The sequence below is a fragment of the Calidris pugnax genome, unplaced genomic scaffold, assembly GCF_001431845.1.
Source record: "Calidris pugnax isolate Ruff unplaced genomic scaffold, ASM143184v1 scaffold21, whole genome shotgun sequence".
In the NCBI taxonomy this organism is placed as follows: domain Eukaryota; kingdom Metazoa; phylum Chordata; class Aves; order Charadriiformes; family Scolopacidae; genus Calidris; species Calidris pugnax.
The window spans coordinates 1,835,341-1,857,503 of NW_015090770.1; the positions used below are offsets into that span (position 1 = coordinate 1,835,341).

The window sequence follows — 22,163 nt, forward strand, 5'->3', positions numbered from 1 at the left end:
CCAGGTAGGGGCTGCCCGGGGAGGGGTGCGGGGGGGGGAATGGAGTGGGGTGGGGGGCGAACTCTCGCCACAAGCCCGGCGGCGCTGGCCCACCCCGCCGCTCGGAGCCAGCGGCCGAGCCCCTCCGCTGGGGCGGGCTGGCCGTGAGCTCTTTCGTTTCCAGCCCTCTCCTTCCTTGTTCGTCTGTTTTTTGTTTTGTTTTGGTGGTGGTTTCTTTTATTGTTATTATTATTATTTTTAATTGAAACTACAAAACGGATCTAATTCGTAAAGCACAGCCCTTAAGCGAGCTGCCGGGTGTGCATTGAAACTGAACGAACTGACTTTCTGTGCAGCTCTTGTCACGGACACAGTTCTGGGCTCCCCGGTTCAGGAGAGACAGGGAGCTACTGGAGAAAGTCCAGCGTAGGGCAACTAAGATGATGGAGGGATTGGAGCATCTCCCTGATAAGGAGAGGCTGAGAGAGCTGGGACTCTTCAGCCTGGAGAAGAGAAGGCTGAGGGGAGACCTTATTAATGCTTACAGGTTCCTAAAGGGTGGGTTGAAGGAGGATGGAGCTGGACTCTTCTCAGTGTTTCCCAGTGACAGGACAAGGGGCAACGGGCACAAGCTGGAACATGGAAAGTTCCACTCAAAAATGAGGAAGAACTTCTTTCTGGTGAGGGTGCCAGAGCCCTGGAACAGGCTGCCCAGGGGGGTCGTGGAGTCCCCTTCTCTGGAGATCTTCAAGACCCACCTGGATGTAGCCCTGAGTGATGTGCTCTGGGCAACCCTGCTTTGGCAGGGGAGTTGGACTAGATGATCTCTAGAAGGTCCCTTCCAACTCCAACAATTCTCTGATTCTCCCTGCAGGCCACAGTTTGCTTATCATATGTAGCCCACTTGTCTCTACACGTAAATTTCTTATTTGTGCTAATAATGGGGGGGGCACACAGGTGAAGATGGAGGGCATGGACTAGAAAGGTGGTCTGACATTACTGATACCTTTTGTTTTCTAATTTAGCTGTGTTCCCTACTGTTCTAAACTGGCAGGTAGAGATATTGTGGGGAGTCAGGATACGTCATGACAGAGGTGCCTGGTTTCTAAAGACACTTCCCTCCAGAGGAGAGGTGTCCTCAACAGAGCTCTTTTTCGACGGCATGGTTCTTGTATGAGGATGGTGCTGGAATGCACAGGGGGACCTGCTCCTGATGGTTCATGCAGCACCACTACGTGCCAGTTTGTTTTTTAACACTATGGCTGAGGGTTTTTTGAGCTTAAAGGATGTTTCTGTAAACACATTCAACATATGGTCTGACAAAAGTGAAGTCTATGATTCTGGCAATGTCAAATGAAGCTAAATTCAAGCTGTGTTAGCTCCCAGGTCTACAAGAACATTACCTTGTTCTTCTTGAGGTACACAGTAACTGAGAAAGCATTGTCATTTATCTCTAGTTAATGAACCTGAGGTGTCTCTTCCTGTCTGCCAGAGTGAGGCTTCTGTGGTCACTCAGCAGGAGGAGACAGGTAAGTGTGCCACTTACCAAGCAAAAACCAGTGTATTCCTGTTCCATTGGTTTTCATTGACCTTTATGCTGCAATAGTGCCCAGGTCACCTGGGTGGCTTGTGGTGTTTGTCTAATCTGGTGTAGAAATCATGATCTCAGGCTAAAATAAATAAATCGGTTGGGGTTTTTTCTCTGTACAAGTCCCTTTAGGAAACTCCCCACTTCACTGACTTCCTCAGACGGGTCGGTTCCTTAGGGAGAACGTGCAGTGGGTACTGACCTTTCTGGGTAAGGCTGTCCTTATCCAGACCTTCCCAGCTGCCACCAGCCCAGGTATACCTGTGGTAGAACATCAGTAGCTGTGTACCCCAGGTATACCTAAGCGCTGTGACAGGCAGCACATGTAGACCCATAGCGACGTACAGCAATGGCTGGAGCTGTAAATGGAGATGGTGCAGGGGCAGAAGAATGATGGTTCCCCTCATCGTGGATGTGTGAAGGAGCTTAAGGAGCTTTCATAGCCATTACCTCTGCTGTCCTTGCTTGGTGATGAATGGAAGCCTATTCTTCTCACCTGTCGATATGACAACTCACGCTAGTGATAATACTCAGCTTGTTTGGGATTTAAAGATAGTGGAAAAAAGCCCACTGCCTGAATTACTGTTTGTTTGCCTGTTCTTTCCGCTGATCTTATCTGTGATCTGAACAAACCCTAGTGTAAAAGCTTGGAAAGTAATATGCTTGAGTTTTTTTCTTAACCTTTGCCTAAGGCATTAGGGTGTGATCTTTCATTTCAGAATCACATGAGATACTGGAAGTGGAAAAAGAAACATCTAGGAAATCTGCCATAGTAGTAACCACTGCCTCTGGGGAGAAAATAGAAGATGAAATTGTGGAAATGTACTTTGAAAATAAAAAGAAGTCTGGTGGGGGCACCATCGAGTCCTTCGTCAAAAAGGATGAGCAAATTATCATCACCTTTCAGGACGAGGAAGGTATGATCTCTTATGGGTCCTACATTACTAAAGCTCCTATGTACACCAGGCCTTTGCTGGTGCTGGGTCTCTCTGGGAGAAATTTCCAGCAGAAATGATGTATTATTCCCAAAGAGTGACAGGATGTAAAAGGAGCACGTGTGCCTGTCTGTCCAATGCAGGTGTGGGTTTCTGACACTGTTTGTAATAATCCCAGGGAAATAAGTGGTTTTCTAGCCCTGTCCCAGGGCTCACAGAGAATTATGCAGGAGAAATGATGTCAGGAGCACTGCAGAATAAGGAAGCTTTAATTCTAGTTCAGGAGACTGGATAATGCATAGTACAGTATTAACTGCAGATCATGGGTAAACATTATTTTGTTGTATTTTCTTTCATATTCATTTGAATTGCCAGAGTTTTGGAGATCAGGAGAAAAAGAGGTAGTAAATATTATTTATTTGTAAGACAGAGAAGTGAATGCTCACATCTGGAGAAAATTATTTTGAAGTAGCCTCAATTTATCTGAGTTTTCCTCTACACTAAATCGCTGTTGGCTATTTGTTAGTGTGTGAAGGATGTATGCAACAAGAGGAAATTGTTTATGCAGGAGAAATATAGTTAAACATTTAACATAGTCAAATGTAGTTAAATAGTTGCTAAATATTTACTAAATACACAAGGTAAGCAGGATGGAAAAGTGTTTATTTGCTATTTATTAGATGTTACTAATCTGGAGAATAGTGTCTTGCACTTGAGGGTAGTAGAAATACTTGAGGGTACTTCAAAAAGTAACTTTTTTTTTTTTTCCTTTGGGGGAGACTGGGGGGCATCTGGATCATAGAGTAGCTTTTCTTGACCCTAACTTTTGATGTAGTTTTGCTTTATTTCTCTTTCTTCTGCGGCATGAGAAAATATGGCTGGCCAGATTTTTAAAGCAGAGTATGGTTTAATGCGTTGCTCTGCTGTGGCAGGAAGATGAAAAATCACATTTTTGTTTGTTTTCCTATGGAACTAGATGCCCAAGAAGTTTTGCAGAGGAAGCACCACTCAGTGAATAAAATTGATCTCTTGGTGAACCCGTGGCAAGCAGAGACTCTCCAGGAGCCATGCCAAGTGGAGGACTCTCAACAATCCCAGCCTTCCTCCATAGTTCTGCTGGAAAACGTGCGGGAGACAGTAAAAGATTGCGTCTTAATTATGCTGATAGAGAACATCAGTGGCTTGTCAGAGGATGATGGGGACTTCAGTGTGGAAATGATTCCTGAAATACATGCTGCTGTTGTTACTTTTACTCAAAATATTGGTAAGAAGGAGTCAGAGTTGCGGATCTTTTTTTATTAACTACTTATGCATGTGTGAGGGAGACTAAGCAGGAAATAAATATTTGCTGTCATAGGTTTAAGGTTCAGTCTGATAGTGCATCGTTTTAAATGAGGATTTACTGTCCTGAAGTTAATGACGTACCTTTTATATGTAAGGTGTAGAGTCCAGTGTAGGTCAGAAGAGGGCTGGCTCTGATTTGGACAGTAAACAGAACAGGCAGGACTGAAAACAAACTATAACTTTGTACAAGCAACGAAAGGATGTACTTGGTCTTAGAACAGATTGATGATAAAGGCTCTCCTTGCCAAAAGGCATTACACGTGTAGTAAGTTTGCTGGGATTTGAGGGGAAAATTGAACAAGTACATGGAGCAGAGCTTTTTAAGGTGATGAAATAGACTGCATCAGGCTTGGGAAATCTACTGCACTAGATTGGAGGCTGGGAGAGGATGAAGAGAGCATCTTCTTACAGCTGATCTCTAGACATCAGCTGTGGCCTTTGCTGGAGACAGGGTGTCAGGCTGGACGGACCCTGGGATGCTGAGGCAAGTCCAGCCGTCGGAGTGGAAGCAGCATCTTCTTACAGCTGATCTCTAGACATCAGCTGTGGCCTTTGCTGGAGACAGGGTGTCAGGCTGGACGGACCCTGGGATGCTGAGGCAAGTCCAGCCGTCGGAGTGGCAGCTGTCAGTTATGTGGAGTGTGGAATTAACACCCTGTACCTTGCTTGATGCTGCAGTACCAACTAGTTGTTAAGCTCCTCCGTGCCCACTGTGGGGTTTTTTTAGTGCTTTCTATTCTGCCTTGTTAGTGAGAGCATCTTCTTACAGCTGATCTCTAGACATCAGCTGTGGCCTTTGCTGGAGACAGGGTGCCAGGCTGGACGGACCCTGGGATGCTGAGGCAAGTCCAGCCATCGGAGTGGCAGCTGTCAGTTATGTGGAGTGTGGAATTAACACCCTGTACCTTGCTTGATGCTGCAGTACCAACTAGTTGTTAAGCTCCTGCGTGCCCACTGTGGGGTTTTTTTAGTGCTTTCTATTCTGCCTTGTTAGTGATTGATGACAAAGGCATCTTCCAGGTGGCAGAGAGCTATCAGCTCCTACTTCTCACCACTGAGAGGCTGGGGGGAAGCTTCCTGGTTCCTGCCAAGATGTATGGTTGATATTGTTAACAAATTCCATCCCAGGCCATGGGCAACATTAAGTGGTGTGACAAGAGCAGGTTCAAAATCAGTGTAAGCCAATGCCATGGCTGTTGTAGGGATAACAGCGCTGCATTGCCAGGAGAGCTGCACTGGTTCCAGGATTCTTTGGATGCTGCTGCACTTGAGTCCTTCTAGGGACAAGGTGATTTTACATATGCTTGAATCTGGCCAAGGAGGTGGGACAGGAAAGCTGAGGGAATTCTGTCTTCTGTGTGGAAAAATTGTAAATCTCTTTGGAAGGTAGAACGTGGTGAAAACCAGGTATATACTACTTTGAATCAACTTTGTGGGAATAGTTGTATTACTGGTCCTACATAAAAGTAAAGCACTCAGAAATCTTAAAGTTGTGAAGGGATTAGTCCATGGTGTAACTAAACCAAAGAAGTTTTTAGTCTCTGAAAAGGCATAGGGTTTTCTGCTTTGGAAGTGTGAAATTACATGCCTCTCGTATCATGGTCCGGTCCCAAATTTTTGTTGTAGCCTCTAGGAAATAAGTAGATCCTTTAAAAACTTAATTCTGTGTTTGCCTGATATGTAAAAGTGACTTGACTATCTCTTACTGTGGTGATAACGGGGGAAAACATAGCCAAAAATAGAACGTGTTTATCATAAAACTGAAAGAATCCAAGTTTGAACTGTTGACTTATGCCTGATTAGTTGTGTATAAAGCCATAGCCCAAAAATGAACTCAATCCTCTTTTTTTTTTTTTTTGGAGTTACAGAGACCCAGTGCTACTTAGTAGGAAAACTGGTGACAAATTCTGGCTATGATAGTTGTGGTCAAGAATTGTGACCAACTGTGCGGTGAATATTAGGTGACAAATCCTGAATATGTGAAAAGAGGGGCACTTTCAAGTTGATATGTGCTCTGTAATTCAGTGCTTTGGTCAGCGCACACAACAATAGCCTGCTTACATAGTAGAAAAGTGAGCTGCTCATTTGGTTTTGAATTTTTTTCTTTTTTTTTTTTTTTTTTTTTTTTTTTTTTTTTTTTTTAAAAAAAAAAAAAAAAAAAAAAAAAAAAAAAAAAAAAAAAAAAAAAAAAAGTTCTAGGAAAAATATTAAACCCGAATCATGTATCGTAATTGAGTGTAATGGCTTTTTTTTTTTTTTTTTTTTTTTTTTTTTCTTCTTTTTTTATTCTGTCTTCTCTTTCTAGCTGCAGGGGAATTTGCTAGAAAGCTTAACCAAAACCACAGAGCAAAGCAACAAAATATTACTGCCCGGTGCCTTGAGTTAACAAGAAGTGTTAGGGCTGAAAATATACCACCGAACACAGCCACTGACTATATAACTGTCTACTTTGAAAACAAGAAGAATGGAGGTGCACAAGTGGTGGATGTTCAGCAGCTGCCTGATGAAGATGCAGCTATCATTACATTCAGTGACCATAAAGGTAATACAGAAATATGAAGCCTTTATTTCTCTGAGAAACTTCCACTGATTTTTTTTTTACACTGAAAGGGTTATTAATCATGGGAATGGGCTGCCCAGGGAAGTGGTTGAGGCACCATCCCTGGAGGTATTTTAATTTTAGACGGATTGACATAGTGCTTAGTGACATGGTTTAGTGATGGGTTCTTTTTTATCAGGGTTAGGTTGATGGTTGGACTAGATGATCTTAAAGGTCCCTTCCAACCTAGATGATTCTAAGATTGTACGAGTGTCTGTGGAAGGCAAAGGACAAAGGGGAAGCTGGAGGCATTGCAATGAAGGGTAGAGCTTAAGGGATGTTGAAGAAAACAGATGCTCTTTTGAGCGGAAAGGGAGGAGCTGTGGTTTGATACAGCTGATCAACAGCCCAGACAGCTGCTGAGTTGGGCACTTCAAGTACAGCATGTGACACAAGTGGGGGCAGAGGCTGTGCTCCTCCTCTGGAGGGTGGATAGTGTCGGTTCTTCACTGTCTTTCTCTGACTTAGTTTTTGGCATTTATAAACCAGTAACTCTCCAATAATTTGGAATTATTTTGATCTGGGAAGGAGGGAAAGCTAATGTAAAACTATTCTTAGACATAACAAACATGATGTAGCAAACAAAATTAAAAAAAAAAACAAACACCACAACACAACCTGAATATCTTTGGTTTTAAGTGCTAGCTTTAATTGTTTGGGTTTTTGTTTGTTCATTTCAGATGTAACCAAGATCTTGGCAAAGCAGCATTTGCTCAACAAAACACCAATCTCTGTCTATCCTTACTACATCTCGCTGGGGATAGCACTATATGGAAAGGAAGGGCCACAAGTAAAGAAGCCAGATCCAATTACAGTGCCTCTGGATCAGTATATCTGGAAATATTTGCAGACAAATAATAGTCTAACTAAGGCAATAAGTTGTGAAATGGCAAAGTGTAATTGTGTCCTAACGTGGCCTGAACCCCAGTGTGTAAACCCCAAAGTTACTCTGCATCCTTCAGCTGCTTTGTCTGAGCAGAAGAGATCAGTATTTCAATTGATCAAGACGTGGAATGAAAGTGTTTCTGCAGCATTTTCACGTAGCATATCAAAGTACAAAGCAATTCAATGTCGAGTAAGCGCAGAGGTGTGGGAAGCCATTAGAAACAGCTATACCCATGATGAAGTTATGATAATCCCATGTATTTCCAAGAATTTGCTTGTTCTAGTGGGTGAAGAAGTTGTTGTGAAGAGTGCTGAAAAAGAACTGAAGGTTCTGATAGAAAAGGCCACCAGAAAAATTGAAAGAGAAAAGCAAAGAACTGAAGAAATAGTGGTAATGAGTCCAGGGGAATATGCAATTGTGCAGAGTACTGGTCTTGAAGAAAAAATTTGTACGGAGTTCCCGGCCCTGCAGATAACTTATGATCATTTGCAGAAGATAATTAACTTATGTGGAATGCCTGAGGAAGTTTATAAAGCAAAAGGGGAAATATTAGACAATATACGCAAAATGGCAAAGAAAACGGTTAGTATCCACCCACATATTTTCAAGTTTTTAGAGCATATTGATAATGAAACCCTGTCACAGAGCCTGTTTATGTCAAAACAAATTAGTGCCTTTTATGAGCTTAACGCAGAAGCTATCATCTTGGAAGGGAGTACTCCTGAAGATCTCCGAAAGGCAGAAGAAGAAATAAAGAAAGAACTGGACTACAAAAGCATTACTTTGGAGGATGAGTCAGTCCTCCAGAAGAAGGAATGGAGTATGCTCACCAAGGAAAACTGCACTAATGAAGCTGTAACAGTCAGTCACGTAGAGAACCAGGTCATCATTGCTGGTTGTTCTCAAGCAGTAGCAAAAGCCTTTGAGGAACTTTCCAACTTTATAGACGAAAACACACATGTACAAAAGGTCATCAGAGGAAGGCCCACGGTGGTCATGATGTTTTTTGAGAAAGAGAAGAGCAGTATTTGGGGTGACTTGCAGAATAAAGGTGTGAAAGTTGAATTTAGCACGCAGAATAAACGTAGAGTTGTATCCTTGAGTGGGATGAGAAGAGAAGTGATGAAGGGAGCCACCTTAGTTGAGCAAATTCTGTCCGGCCTGCATTGGAAGCGTGTGCTAATTAATGAGCCAGGAGCCAAGCCATATTTCAAAGAGCGAGAACCCTTTTTTGCTGCCACTGCCAAACAAGAGTTTAAGTGTCTAGTCAGGCTGGAAGAGCAGCCAGAAGAACAGCTGGAAGAAGAGCAAGAACATAGTAATACAAGCAAGCCCTATGGACAGGTGACCACAGGTGGAGTTGTCATAGCAGTGTATAAAGCTGACTTGAGCACTTATCCTGTCGATGTCGTGGTAAATGCATCTAATGAAGACTTAAAACACGTCAGTGGCCTTGCAAGCGCGTTGTTAAAGGTGGCTGGTCCAGAGCTACAAGAGGAGTGTGATGAGCTGGTGAGGAAGAACGGGCCTTTGCAGCCGGGGTGTGCAGTCATCATGGGCGCTGGGAAACTCCCCTGCAAGAACGTCATTCATGTCGTTGGGCCCAGGTGGAGGAAGGGGGAAGCAGAAAAGTGTGTGTTCTTGTTAAGAAAGGCAGTGAAGAAGAGCCTACAACTAGCTGAAACACGTAATCATCGTTCCATAGCTCTGCCTGCTTTAGGTCGAGGGAGTTTGGGCTTTCCAGTGGAACTGTGTACGTATTCGATTGTATCTACCATCAGGGAGACCTTGGAAGAATCCAGGGGAGACACCAGCTTGAAGGAGGTTCACCTTGTGGATGTCGTACATAGTAACATTCAGGCTTTCTGCAAGGCACTGACAGAAGTGTTTGCAAATGATTTGCCTTCCTCCAGTTCACTGCCTCAGACCAGTACAGTTCCTCAGCCTAGGAAAAGAAAAACTATTCCAAAGACCAAGAACCTCTCATTGTTAACAACTGAGGAAGGCCTTAAGATCATACTGAAAAAAGGAAGCATTGAAGATGCTACAGTAAGTGTTTTAAATTATTTCCTTTTAAAATATCAGTGGGGTTTTGTTTAGTTTTGTTGTTTGTTTTTTGTGTGTTTGTTTGTTTTTTTTTTAATAAATGCAAAAGCGAAAACTGACCAACCTTAGACCATCATTTGTAATTAGCAATGTAACATGTTTGATATGTTACTGAAATTGGCTATCACTGCTGATAATAAGAATTGCTGTTAGATGGCTGTCTTATGTGGTAGATACAGGCAGCTGCGTAGTGTTGCATTTTGTCATCTACTAACACAGAGGCACACAGATCCCTGTGGTACATGGTACATTGCAGTTTAGCAGAAGGAGCTGGCATCAGCAGGAATGGAGCTGCCATCAGCAGGAATGGTTCTGGACTCCAAACCCCCCCTGACCCTACCGTGCTGAGGCAGTACAGCCACGCACGTCCGAGCCCTGTTCTCCCTGCTTCTGCTGGATATTGATCTGGAGAACTGTTATCAGTTATGTCACTGGTGACCACTGGCTTGACATGTGCAGTTCCTGTTGCATTTCCTGCAGAGAACCAACCTCACTAATCGATTTCTAGTTGCCTCCAGAATTGCACTGCTGTTAGCTGGCTGATAGCTTCTGTACAGAGATTACCGATACTGGAAGCAACTCCTTTCAGAACACTTTCCATAATGGTTGGCAAATCCTTTCAGGAGTGGATGCCTCCCACAGCTTGTGCCTGCAGCTCCTCCAGTTGGCTGGGGCAGAGCACACATTAAAATGTATAGAGAGGTCCTTCCTGAAGAGCTGAATTTAGTGCTTGACACGACATTCGTAGCTGTTTGTGTTTCCCTCCCTTGTAAGTTACTGATTTTCTTACTTCTTCCTCCTTAGCTTTCCTTCAGTCTTGTTTGTTTTCAGCATCTCCTTTTTCTCTAGATGGACCACGCATCGAAGGTCCTGCTTACCTGAGCAAACACAGATTTTTTTGGGTCTGTGAGCTTCTCTTGAAGAATGACCTTGCATAAACATTTTTCAAATGGAGGTAGAATGACTAGACTAGGCATGTGGAATTTTAACTTTCTCCCACCGAGCTGAAATTCATTTCACCCTTAACTCAGCTTTTATGTATCTTTGGGCAGGCTCGTGGTTTTAGAATTGAGCATAACTTCCAGTTTATTCTAAAACTTTGTTCACTCTCAGATTGCTGTCCCAAAAATTTAGTTTGTAAATCAGCAGGCAGGCTGTATTTGATGAATTGATGCAAAAATTCAATTTGATACTTAAAAGCTAGAGTTTTTGCTTGTGTGTTTTTCAGACGGATGCTGTTGTCAATAGTGTGCCCAGAGATCTCCAGCTTGATAAAGGGCCGCTCGCTAAAGCTTTGCTAAGCAAGGCAGGGCCAATGCTTCAGACGGGCTTGAACGAAGAAGGCCAACGAAAACCAGCCCAGGAAGGCTCTGTGTTGAAAACAGAAGGATACAATCTGGGTTGCAGTGTTGTGCTTCACACTGTCATACCTGCGTGGTCCCAGACATCTTCACAGGTATAAGGGTTTATGTTTGCCTGAACTCTAATTTGTCTGGGCTTGATAATGGCTTTAACGCAACTTCTCCTTTGAAATGAGGGACAGTTTCGTAGGTGATGAGAGAGTTTGGGCTGTTCGTTTTTAGCTGTGTGGTGAATCCCTTGTTGACTAATATATTCCTTGTGATGTATGCAATTATTGTATTTTAATACCAAGAGATAGGTAAAAGGGAAAGATTTATGTTGCATATACTCGAAAAAATTATTTGCAGTAATTGAAAAAAATAATTGTGCTTTACAGGTCTTGGGCTGCGTCATCACAAAATGCCTGCAGATGGCTGAGGATCTGTCTTTAAAGTCAATTACTTTCCCAGCGATTGGGACAGGGAATTTAGGATTCCCAAGGACTGTTGTTGCTAAATTACTGTTTGACAAAGTGTTAGAATTCAGTAGTAAAAATAAAGTAAATTCACTTGAGGAGGTTCACTTTCTGTTGCACCTGAAAGACACAGCTAATATTCAGGTGAGTTACCATGTTTTTCTGTCTGTATTACATGCTGTTTTATTTGGGTCTGTCTCATGATAACTTGGCTATCTGATGATCCCCAGAGAGTCCACAGGGCTGGATTCTTTTATAAGTGTATACAAAAGAAGTTCGCTGACAGTCTCTCTTGTCTGCACTAAAAGTTCTCTTTTTGGTTCTGCCCCTCATGGTCACCTGCCTGTCCTGTACAGCTCTGTTCCCTTCCTGTCCTTTTCTGTTCCCTGGCAATAATACAGATGAAAGTGTAAGTGGTTTTTGTCTCATGTCACCTAATTCTTCAGTATTGTAGGACTTGACTAATGTGTTTTTAGGAAGAATAATTATACTAGGATTGCTGTGCTGGTGAACTTCTCCATTAGAAAACATATTAGCATTCTGCATCCCTTCGGTATCACATTAGCACAAATATCCATGCTCAACTTACTCCATTTCACACATGAATCTCTCTAAAGGGAGCAGTCACGCTGTGAATTAATGTCCAAATAAGTGTTCCTGCATCTTTTGACTTCTGCTGTCTTGTGCAGCAGCTAATACATTTTGAAGGGCCAAAAATGAAGGCTCCTGCCCCAAAGCCTGAGCTGTTGTGCATGGAGAAGGGTGGCATTAGCTGCAAGACTTGAGTTGGGGTGTAAACTAGGCCCTCAGTGTAAGGAGGCCATCTGTTGGCGTGTCCCTCTGGAATGAAACCAGGGCTTTGCCTTGGTTATTTATCAGCTCTGCCTGTTGCTCACCTCGCTCTCTGAGACCAACAGCGCGTCAAGACTTGCCATCAGCATCATGGCAGAGAAGTGATCTGCGTTAAGCATTTTCTAAATGTTTTCTAACTTTACTTTTCAAAGCTTTGTAATCCAAAAACATATACAGGGCTTGATTGTAATTTCCTTCTCTAGGAATTTTCAGATGAACTGGAAAAGAGAAGTGGAAATACTGTAGATGCTGAAGCACAGAACGCTTCTCCCAGTAAGGCTAGTGAAGGCACAGGTAAGCTTGTTTCACAGAAGTTGTGTGTCTAGTGGATTATTTTTTTTTAATATTCTAGGGAATTAATTCAATATAGATGTTCAGATATTTCTTTGGTGAGCATGTCATTCCCAAAGTCCGAGTAACAGTCAAAGTGGCTGCTGTAAAGGCAGCATATAGTATTTTCAGGCTGAGTGTCTGTAATGTCTGAAATGTGAAGAAAAAAAAAAAAGTACTTGTGATTCATTATCTGGATGATGCCCCTACAAATCAGGACAGCAGGAGCTATCAAGTGCTGAGGGTGTGTCTGTAATGTCTGAAATGTGAAAAAAAAAAAACAAAACGTACTTGTGATTCATTATCTGGATGGTGCCCCTACAAATCAGGACAGCAGGAGCTATCAAGTGCTGAGGGCACAAGCAGGGCTTTTCCTTTTATTGCTGCAGTACTTGATTAGATCGTGAACAGATTAGATTTCACTGAATTTCACTAAATTTTTAGAGTTAGAAGGGACCATAGAGATCACCTAGTCCAACTCCCAAATGAGAGCTAGCAGAGGATGGTTACGATCCATCGACCTCTGGGTTATGGGCCCCGATTGTCTTCGCAGATCATGAACAGATGAGATTGTCTTCCTATGTCCTGGGAAGGCAGGTGAATTCCTGCTTATACATCTCAAAGTGGCCTCTTTGGAATACTCTTAAATCTTTTACGTGCTCAGATGAATAAAAAAACCAAGCTGAAATCTCTTTGGTATTATCCAGCCTAATGGAACTGCAGAGTATAGAAAATAAGTTACGTGTTGAAAACTCAATAAGTTTTTACAAACAGCCCGTAGGTAAAGAATTCCTGTTGTCCAGTAGAGAACCAGCCTGAAAACTCGGCGAGACAGAGGAGCAAGGGAGTGGGACTTGGAAAGTTTGCTGCTCTCTTACCTTGGAGTTCCACAAAGGCTTATTTATTAAAATGTCACAAAGTACTGTCTGCATACCAGGTGTGCAGCAAAACTTTTTTTTTTTTCCTGCCGTCTCGGCATGAATAGCAACAGTGGGAATAGGTGAAGGTGGATCAGAGACTCCCATGGGAAAGAATGATTTTCAGTGAACGTGGCAGGCAGCTCTCTTCACGGGCTGAGTCTGGAGGCAAACTGTGGTCTCTGAAGGCGTTGCACCCGTGAACAAGCCCCTTATCTCTTACCTCATTGCTCCAGGAGGAACTGGAAGCTATCCTGCTACAGGTCCAGTAGAGAACCAGCCTGAAAACTCGGCGAGACAGAGGAGCAAGGGAGTGGGACTTGGAAAGTTTGCTGCTCTCTTACCTTGGAGTTCCACAAAGGCTTATTTATTAAAATGTCACAAAGTACTGTCTGCATACCAGGTGTGCAGCAAAACTTTTTTTTTTTTCCTGCCGTCTCGGCATGAATAGCAACAGTGGGAATAGGTGAAGGTGGATCAGAGACTCCCATGGGAAAGAATGATTTTCAGTGAACGTGGCAGGCAGCTCTCTTCACGGGCTGAGTCTGGAGGCAAACTGTGGTCTCTGAAGGCGTTGCACCCGTGAACAAGCCCCTTATCTCTTACCTCATTGCTCCAGGAGGAACTGGAAGCTATCCTGCTACAGGAAAGCTATGACATAGTAGCAATTACGGGAACTCGGTGGGAGGACTCCTATGACTGGAGTGTGGCCATCGATGGCTACAAGCTGTTCAGAAGGGATAGGAGAGGAAGAAGGGGTGGAGGTGTTGCTCTCTATGTAAAGAAGTAGCTAGAATGTGAAGAGTTGTTGCTAAAGAGTAGCCATGACCAGGTCGAAAGTTTATGGGTAGGAATTAGGACAACAAAGGGAGCCTTGTGGTAGGAGTCTACTACAGGCCGCCTGACCAGGCAGAGCCTGTCAATGATGCCTTCTTACTCCAGCTTGAGGAGGCATCACAATCACAGGCTCTCATCCTGCTGGGGGATTTTAACCACCTGGAAAAGCAACACAGCTGGCTGCAGACAATCAGGTTGCCCAGGGAGGTGGTTGAAGCCCCATCCCTGGAGATATTCAAGGAGAGGCTCGATGAGGCCCTGGGCAACCTGGTCTAGTTGGGGGTGTCCCTGCTGACTGCGGGGAGGTCGGACTAGATGACCTTTGGAGGTCCCTTCTGGCCTGGGCAATTCTATGATTCTATGATTCCCTTCTGCTCAGGGTCTGTGTTTCTTTCCTGCAGCTCTCCCTGGTACCTCTTCAGCCCCGGTACAGGATGTACATGAGATGACGATTGGCTCCGTGGTGTTCCGGGTGGCCAAAGGCGATATCACCAAAGAAGATGCAGATGTCATTGTAAACGTAACCAACCAAACCTTCAACCTCAAATTAGGTATTGTAGTTGGTATTATGTGTGAAAGCATTACGTGTGGCTGGAAGGACTGGATAAGGAAAGTAGGAAGTATTCTTTTCAATCTTTCAAACCCTTTTGTCTCAAAGTGTGATTTCTGTTTTGCTTCTTAGGATACAAAGGTTCAATTAGTTAGTGTCTGCAACTTTGTTTTTCCTAGTTAATCTATGTTACAGGATGGCATGTTGAAAGCACTTGCAGAAAGGGAAACTAATAATTTAAATTTTTTTAATAGAATGTTTTTCTAGAACATCTCTTGTACTAGAGAGGACAAACCTCACTGAGGTTTTGACCTCAGTGAAACTTGATAGGTACTTTAGACATCACTTCGAATTGAAAAGCATAATCCTAAAATTTAGGCAACGGTGCTTTTCAACTATAACCTTTACTGTTATCAGGGTTGAGATATTCTAGATACCATGTGGTACACGGTTCTGCCTCAGATGGGACTTTAATAGCATTAACAGTAGTAACAGTGGACTCGTCTGCCTCTTCTCATTCAAGGTGTCTCTCAAGCAATTCTGAATGGTGCTGGAAAAGCGGTTGAAGATGAATGTGCTCAACTAGGTACGGTACAACGCTTCTGTCCTCCTCTCTGAAGGTGTTCATGCATGGCAGAGGATCTGTTGAAATGGTTTCTCAGTGCCTACTGTGTTTGCACTGTATTTTGCACTGTTATATCAGCCAGTTCTTTATCAGTTAACATGATATTTGTAAACATCTAATGAGAGAAGGAAAAGAAAAATCTTCAAGAAAAGAGGGCTTCTAAGCATATGTCAAGAACTAAATCTATTCTTTATTGCATCCTTTTATTCCAATAAATCTTTCCATGATAAAAACAAATCAAGTCTACATCGAACAGAGCCAGGAGCAAGAGATGATGTTGGCAGAAATGTTTGCTCGTTTTGTCATGCCTGAGGAAGAAAATACATCTTTGCTGTTGGCTGAACTAGCAACCCACTACTGCATCCTCTGTGTGACCAAGAGGGGAAAACTAGTGAAGCTGGGTTCCTGCCTCAGAAGAGGCATTTATTTGTAGACCAAATTCGGCTAGTGAATAGCAAATACAAGGAATGGGGAGCAGGGATGGACAAGTACATGGTTTAAAACCCCACCAAACAAGGGAAGTGGAAAGAGGCTGGTGTGGAGGTTAGCTTGGAAGAGGAGATAAGAGGTAAACCTCTGTGTGCAGACCAAGAGGGTGATTCAGGCTAGGTACCTGAAGGAGGATGGTGTGCTTGTGTGTGTGTGAAGACAGAGTGTAGTACTAGTTTGCATGAAGTTCTTTGAGTCTACAAAGCAAACTTGACAAATAAAGGCCCACAAAGTTTATTTGCCAAATGAGGCAAATATTTCACAAACATAAAATGGATCCTTGTGCCTTGAAACTGAAAATAGAGAGAGGAGGGGGTTGCACGGTTTGTGGAATGAGACTTGAAGCTTATCCTGGGGTATATTTGTCATGATTTATGTCCTAATAAGGATTAGTACACATCTGTGTTGTGATAATTGTTGATTATGTTCTACTTAATGTTTCAGCCTTGCAGCAGAACAAGGGCTATATCACCACCCAAGCAGGAAAGCTGCCATGCAAAAATATAATTCATTTTGTTGCCCACGATGATATCAAGTTTCTTGTCACCACAGTGCTTCAGGAGTGTGAATTACAGAAGTACACCTCTGTCACCTTCCCAGCAATTGGAACAGGTCTGCATCTCCCTTTTGAAATGGATTCAGTGCATGTAATTCTGCCGATCTCAGGGCTCACACGATGAGTTTGATTTATCTGGAGGGTTTATTCTTTGGTGAAAACATGTTCAGAAACTGAAGAGCTTAAAACTCTTATTAGAAGCTTATGAAGACCTAGAAAGCTTCACTCCTTGCAGTCAGCTAGTATGTAAAGAGTGCTCTAGACCTGACACTTCTGCTAACAGGGACTTGAAGGTATGTCTATACTCCCTGGAGAACCATAAATATCTGTCACAGCAGCCTGATACGTGTGGGCAGCTCATCAAAGAATATGCAGGGAGCTGGTACTTTATTGCTGAACTCGGTAGATGATGCAACTCTGGCTCGCAGCCGCACAAGAAGCGTTGATATGGGTTGAATGTCAACCTGTCAAACAGGCCAGGTTGTTCCTTTTTCCTCTCTTGTTTTCTGTTTGATCAGTAGAAATCCCTAGAGTCGAAGAATCCAGAACTGGGCCCCACGGATGCAGGGACCTCTTGCATGAATAAAACTAGACTAGTTTTTTCAGCAAAGAAGTTGGCTATTGTGCCATTGAGCGTCAGGCCTGTGGCCTATTAGGTAACCAAGCTGTATGATCTGCATCATAACCTGATCAGTCACCATGTCAAGAAAAATAAACTTCCATTTTTTCCTTGCTGGAAAGGTGGTCTTGAGCCTCCTTCTTATAAATAGAAACCTTTCCTAATTGCCTCCCTGAAGTTATTTCCAACTTGTTTGTGATCCAAGTCATTGTGGGTATGTTCATAACTGTTCTTTTAAAGATGTTTTAACCATTTGTAACAGTTATTAATGCTTTTTAAAGGCAAAATATCTGTAACTTGTTTCAGGTGAGGCAGGCCGTGATCCAGCTGAGGTAGCTGACGACATGATAGATGCAGTAACTGACTTTGCAAGGAATAACTCTGCTCCATCTGTGAAAACTATTAAAGTTGTCATCTTTCAGCCGCATCTGATGAGTGTGTTCCATAAAAGCATGCAGAAAAGAGAAAGGCCTGCTAGACCAGCATCCACATCATTCATTTCCAAGTTGAAGTGTAAGTAGATGTCACTTAAATACGTACCCCATCCCTGAAAGTGTTCAAGGCCAGACTGGATGGGGCTTTGAGCAGCCTGGTCTAGTGGGAGGTGTCCCTGCCCAGGGCAGGGGGGTTGGAACTCGATCTTTAAGGTCCCTTCCAACTCTAACCATTCTATGATTCTATGAAATACAGGTTATAGATAAATCTGTTTGGCACCAGCTGGTAATGGTTTACATTAATTACAACATTTGTGTATTTCCATGTAGCACTCTGGAGCCCCGAGAAACCTTCCCCAAAGGTAAAAAGCAAACGGGTTTTGGAGAAGAAAATTGACGTGGCTGTTGTGCAGATCTGTGGTGAAAACAAAAAGAAAGTGGAAGAAGCTGAATACTGGTTGAAAAATGCGATTTTGAAGGAACAGTTTCAAAGAGACATCACAGATGAGTTTATCTCTCTTTTTGGTGACGCTGAGATTGAGGAACTGTGTGGCCTACAAAAGAAATATAGAATTGCTCTTTCTTTGGATGGTAACTCTGTTCAAATTTCAGGTATTGGGCAAGATGTCTGGATTGCTTATTCAGATATTCAGGCAATGATTCACAGGGTCAAAGCTGCTAAACAGGACGAGATGAGGGCAGGACTTTTACAAGGCTTAATTGAGTGGAAATATTTTGGAAAGGATTCCTATATGCCCTTTGATAGTCTCACAAATATGCGCTTGGAAGATGCTTTCAAAAGAAAGGAGGAAGACATTTCAGTCGTCATTGATGGGAATAAATACACAGTGAATTTAAAGGATAGATGTGCTGTGGATGACCAAGGAAACAGTGTACTCGTTACACGTGTTGATAAATCTGAAGGTAAGTAAAAGTATCTTGACAGACTGATGTTCCCACATTAGGCTGGGTGAACGCGATTTTAGTCAGAGTAAGAAATGGTAAGAGTATGCGAAATACTGTTAGGAGGTTTGTGCAGGTCCATTTCGGGAGAATATGGAAAAGAACTGAATTGGGAAATGAAAATGAAAGAATCCTGCAGTTATTTAAAATAGTTGGAAAAGTAGGTATTGTGTTGTGAGGTTCTTAACAGGCTCACTAGCAATAATTGGATGTTTGTAGCAGTTGTCATTCTAGATCTCAGCTAATTTCTGTTCTTGATATGTACCCTCCTCTGTTTATTTCTGGTCCCTCACAATACAAGGAGCCACCTTTTTCTTACTCATCATATGGGACTTTTCCCAGTGTATTATTCTTCTTTGTCCTCCGGTGACTCGCTTTTACAGGGGCACATTTTATATCTTACCGGGAGCATCTCTTTTGTCCCCCTAACACTTGAAAGTGGAACTGTGCAGCTCCCAGTGCCTTAGTAATGCCTCCTGCGCATATTTTCAGATTTTTATATTTTTGTTCTCTTACCAAAAGATGCCACTTCAGCATTATAGGTTCCCTCAATTGGGATGTCTGTAGCATATGCATCAGTCAGTGTTACTGTTTGGCAGTACAGCTCGATACTAGGCCTCACGTGAAATCAAGAAAAGGAATACCTCAGCTTTCCAGAGGGAGAGTATATTCTTTAACTTCTTAATTTAAAGCTTCCCTCGTTCGGATGCTTTGCTCCTAGTCTCCTAGTTGATGGAGTTAACTACTCAGTAAATTGGTATTTGCTCCATGTCCTTGAAAACCTCATTTGCAGGGAAGGCCACTAGTAAAGGATGTTGCAAAGGATCCCTCTTCAGCTGTGAAGAACAGATTTGCCTACCAATCCTGGCACATTAGTTTCCAGAGCAGTGCCAAGCTGGAAACTACAACACCCTAATCTTCTGGTAAAAGACCCATAGAACGCTCTTGGCTGACCAAGGCTAGTAGGCACGAGTGATGAGCGAGGTGTATAGGTGGTGTGGTCTTTTAGAAGGCTTTGGAGCAGGGCATATTTCATTGTAAGCAGAGTAAATATGGATAAATACGATTGATCCTGTTTCTTCTGAAGATCAAGAGTCAACAGTTCTCCCTGCAACGTGGGACGATATGCAAAACCAGCTACTCAAGATAGTGGAACTAAAACCAGAAACGAGAGAATACAAAGATGTGCAGAAAAAGTTTATGGAGACCTGTTCGTCACTAAAAATTGTAAAGGTAAAAGCGTGTTGTTGTTTCTGAGCATAAATACTTTGATAATAAGTGATGAAGAATACTAACACAGAAAAATAAATTCCACTGGGATTTCTGAAGTTGGCCAAGTCTTTATGACTATCCGTAACTGTAGTCAGCACCAGTTTAACATTGCTGTTGAGGTATTTGGAATGACTCTTCAACAGTTGCTTCTTCAGCGTCAGGGAGAGTGCTCTTTCTTGAAATTGTTTTTGAGTAGTGCACAGCATTGACTCGCTTAAGCCATGCGTGCTATACAGGTAGGCATGTCATCTGTGTCCCAGAAACCTGCAAAACTGTCCTGTAATTTTTCCTATGGAGTGTTTGTGTCACTTTTTTGGTTGGGTTCTGCTGTCCCTCATGCCAAAGTCTGGAGTCCTTTGATGAACTTATTTCATAACCTGGTATACATGCATTGGAGCTAGGAGGAGAATCTGGGAAGCAGATTGAATGCTTGATACGCTACTGTTTTGATAACAGCGAGCTAAAGGAAATCAATGTGTCTTACTTTCCAACTGTGCAGATTGAAAGGATACAGAACCCATTTTTTTGGAAGACCTACCAAATAAAAAAGCGTCAAATGGATCACAAAAATGGCAACACAAACAATGAGAGGCTTCTGTTTCATGGGACAAATAAGGAGTCGTTAACCTTAATTAACAACCGTGGATTTGACCGGAGCTATGCTGGAGTGCATGGTAATGTGTATTTCAAGATAACTCTTGTTTTCCTGACTAGGGGTAGGAGTGATTTGCCATGCCTTCCGTATAGTCCTGCCTATAGTATGCAAAATTTATGTGTTTTCTTAAATCTCCCTTATTGCAAATAAACAAAATTGTCAAGAGAGTTGCAGGCTCTGAAGATGGCAGATAAGTGATTGCTGCTACTGAAACGCTCACAAAATCACTTGTTTTTCTGATTACAGCTGCAGCCTATGGAAATGGAACGTACTTTGCTGTTAACGCCAGCTATTCTGCCAACGACATCTACTCTAAACCAGATGTGGATGGGAAGAAGTATATGTACTTGGCTCGAGTCCTTGTTGGAGAATATTCCCAGGGGACACAAGGAGCAATTACTCCAGCAGTAAAAAACTCTAGTAACTCTATAGAGCTGTTTGATAGTTCAACTGATAACGTGAACCGGCCATCCATGTTCATCATATTTAATGACATTCAAGCTTACCCTGAATACCTTATCACTTTCACTAGATAAGCATTTTGATTGCAGCCAAGATTGCATGTCTTTCAGTCTTTGTGAAGGACAGAAACAGTTATAACAAAATACATGATGAAAACAGTAAATAGTTTTATCAAATTAAATTCTTAAAGTTGTTTATTTTTAAGCAATCTCTGGCAATTTTTGATAGCACTGAAATAGGCTGCTTGTTTACATTCAGCGTAGGTGAGCGCATTTAACACTTGAGTGCAATATTCTACCAAAACCTGCTGTTAGATTACAGTTCAAGCCTTTATACTGTATTAGCCTTTCCCTCCAGCCTCATGGCCATCCTCGTGGCACTCGGAAGGGAGGACTGGTTGGGGGTTGGCAGGGATCCTCTTTCAGCCACCGACTGGTTGGTGCTGCGTTTCTGCTGGCTTCTTACACTCTGTAAAAAATGATACTCTGCATCATGTGCTCTTTTCAATAAACAAACTAATTGTAGCTAATGGCTTGTGTTTGTCTAAACCTCCCCCAATGTTTAACGTTGGTTTTCAACCAATGAACTTCATTCAGTTTGACGTCCCAAATATAGGTTTGCTTGGTTTTCATAGAATAACCCTCCCTGGTAAGGTAGTAAGAGGTTCTACAGAAGGTTATAGAAGTTACATGGGTTACTTATATATTGCTTAAGAGAGACAGAAAAGGTGTTTCTGTTGCCATATACCAGTTCTAGCAACCTTCCTGTGATCTTAATGCAAAATTAATAGAGCAAAGTGTAGAGGAGTTGGTCAGGGCAGGGGTGATGAGGTGCTGAGGCTTAAAGTGAATGGGTTATCTCAAAGGGGTGATCATTAACAAGCTCAAGTTCGGAGTTCCATGTTGGAGGGGGAAGTAAAGCAGCAGCAGCATCCTTGTAGCATGTTAATAGAACAAAAACATATGCCCTTCTCAGCCTTAGATATCGTAAGATCTTCTACTGACAAAGCAGAGTGATGCAACATCTCCAAATTCTAAAAGCCCTTTACTCCTGCAAGTGTATCAGGTTTGACTTCATATTTGGTTGGATGATTAAGAGAAAATCTTCTAATACTTGTTTTATGTAGTTAGTTAGGTTGCTATTACTTTAAAGTTTTCCTGTGGGTTGGTGTGTTCATATAAGCCATAATGGTCGCTGGGCAAACACTGCTGAGGGACATGTTTTCTAGGGAAGATGGTGTGAAATAACGTGAACCTCCAAGTACCTCAGTGGAGCCCAAAGCATCAGGCTATTCATTCACTCGTGCTGCAAACACTTCTTTGGGCTTTTTTGCTATTGATTACATCAGT

At 42.6% G+C, this 22,163-nt stretch overlaps 1 protein-coding gene across 1 annotated transcript in view; it reads left to right on the forward strand.

Moving 5' to 3' along the window:
- The window catches only part of PARP14 (poly(ADP-ribose) polymerase family member 14), a 22,431-nt gene extending 1,093 nt beyond the window's left edge, over positions 1 to 21,338 (forward strand). The window contains exons 2-16 of the mRNA XM_014939668.1: positions 2,287 to 2,484; positions 3,479 to 3,766; positions 6,152 to 6,388; positions 7,126 to 9,380; positions 10,666 to 10,893; positions 11,176 to 11,397; positions 12,309 to 12,399; positions 14,591 to 14,740; positions 15,263 to 15,325; positions 16,298 to 16,465; positions 17,335 to 17,541; positions 17,793 to 18,386; positions 19,513 to 19,658; positions 20,197 to 20,371; positions 20,599 to 21,338. Of these exons, the coding sequence (XP_014795154.1) occupies positions 2,287 to 2,484; positions 3,479 to 3,766; positions 6,152 to 6,388; positions 7,126 to 9,380; positions 10,666 to 10,893; positions 11,176 to 11,397; positions 12,309 to 12,399; positions 14,591 to 14,740; positions 15,263 to 15,325; positions 16,298 to 16,465; positions 17,335 to 17,541; positions 17,793 to 18,386; positions 19,513 to 19,658; positions 20,197 to 20,371; positions 20,599 to 20,888 (5,312 nt within the window). The 3' untranslated portion in view covers positions 20,889 to 21,338. The remainder of the gene's footprint in view (positions 1 to 2,286; positions 2,485 to 3,478; positions 3,767 to 6,151; positions 6,389 to 7,125; positions 9,381 to 10,665; positions 10,894 to 11,175; positions 11,398 to 12,308; positions 12,400 to 14,590; positions 14,741 to 15,262; positions 15,326 to 16,297; positions 16,466 to 17,334; positions 17,542 to 17,792; positions 18,387 to 19,512; positions 19,659 to 20,196; positions 20,372 to 20,598) is intronic.
- Positions 21,339 to 22,163: the final 825 nt, after the last annotated feature.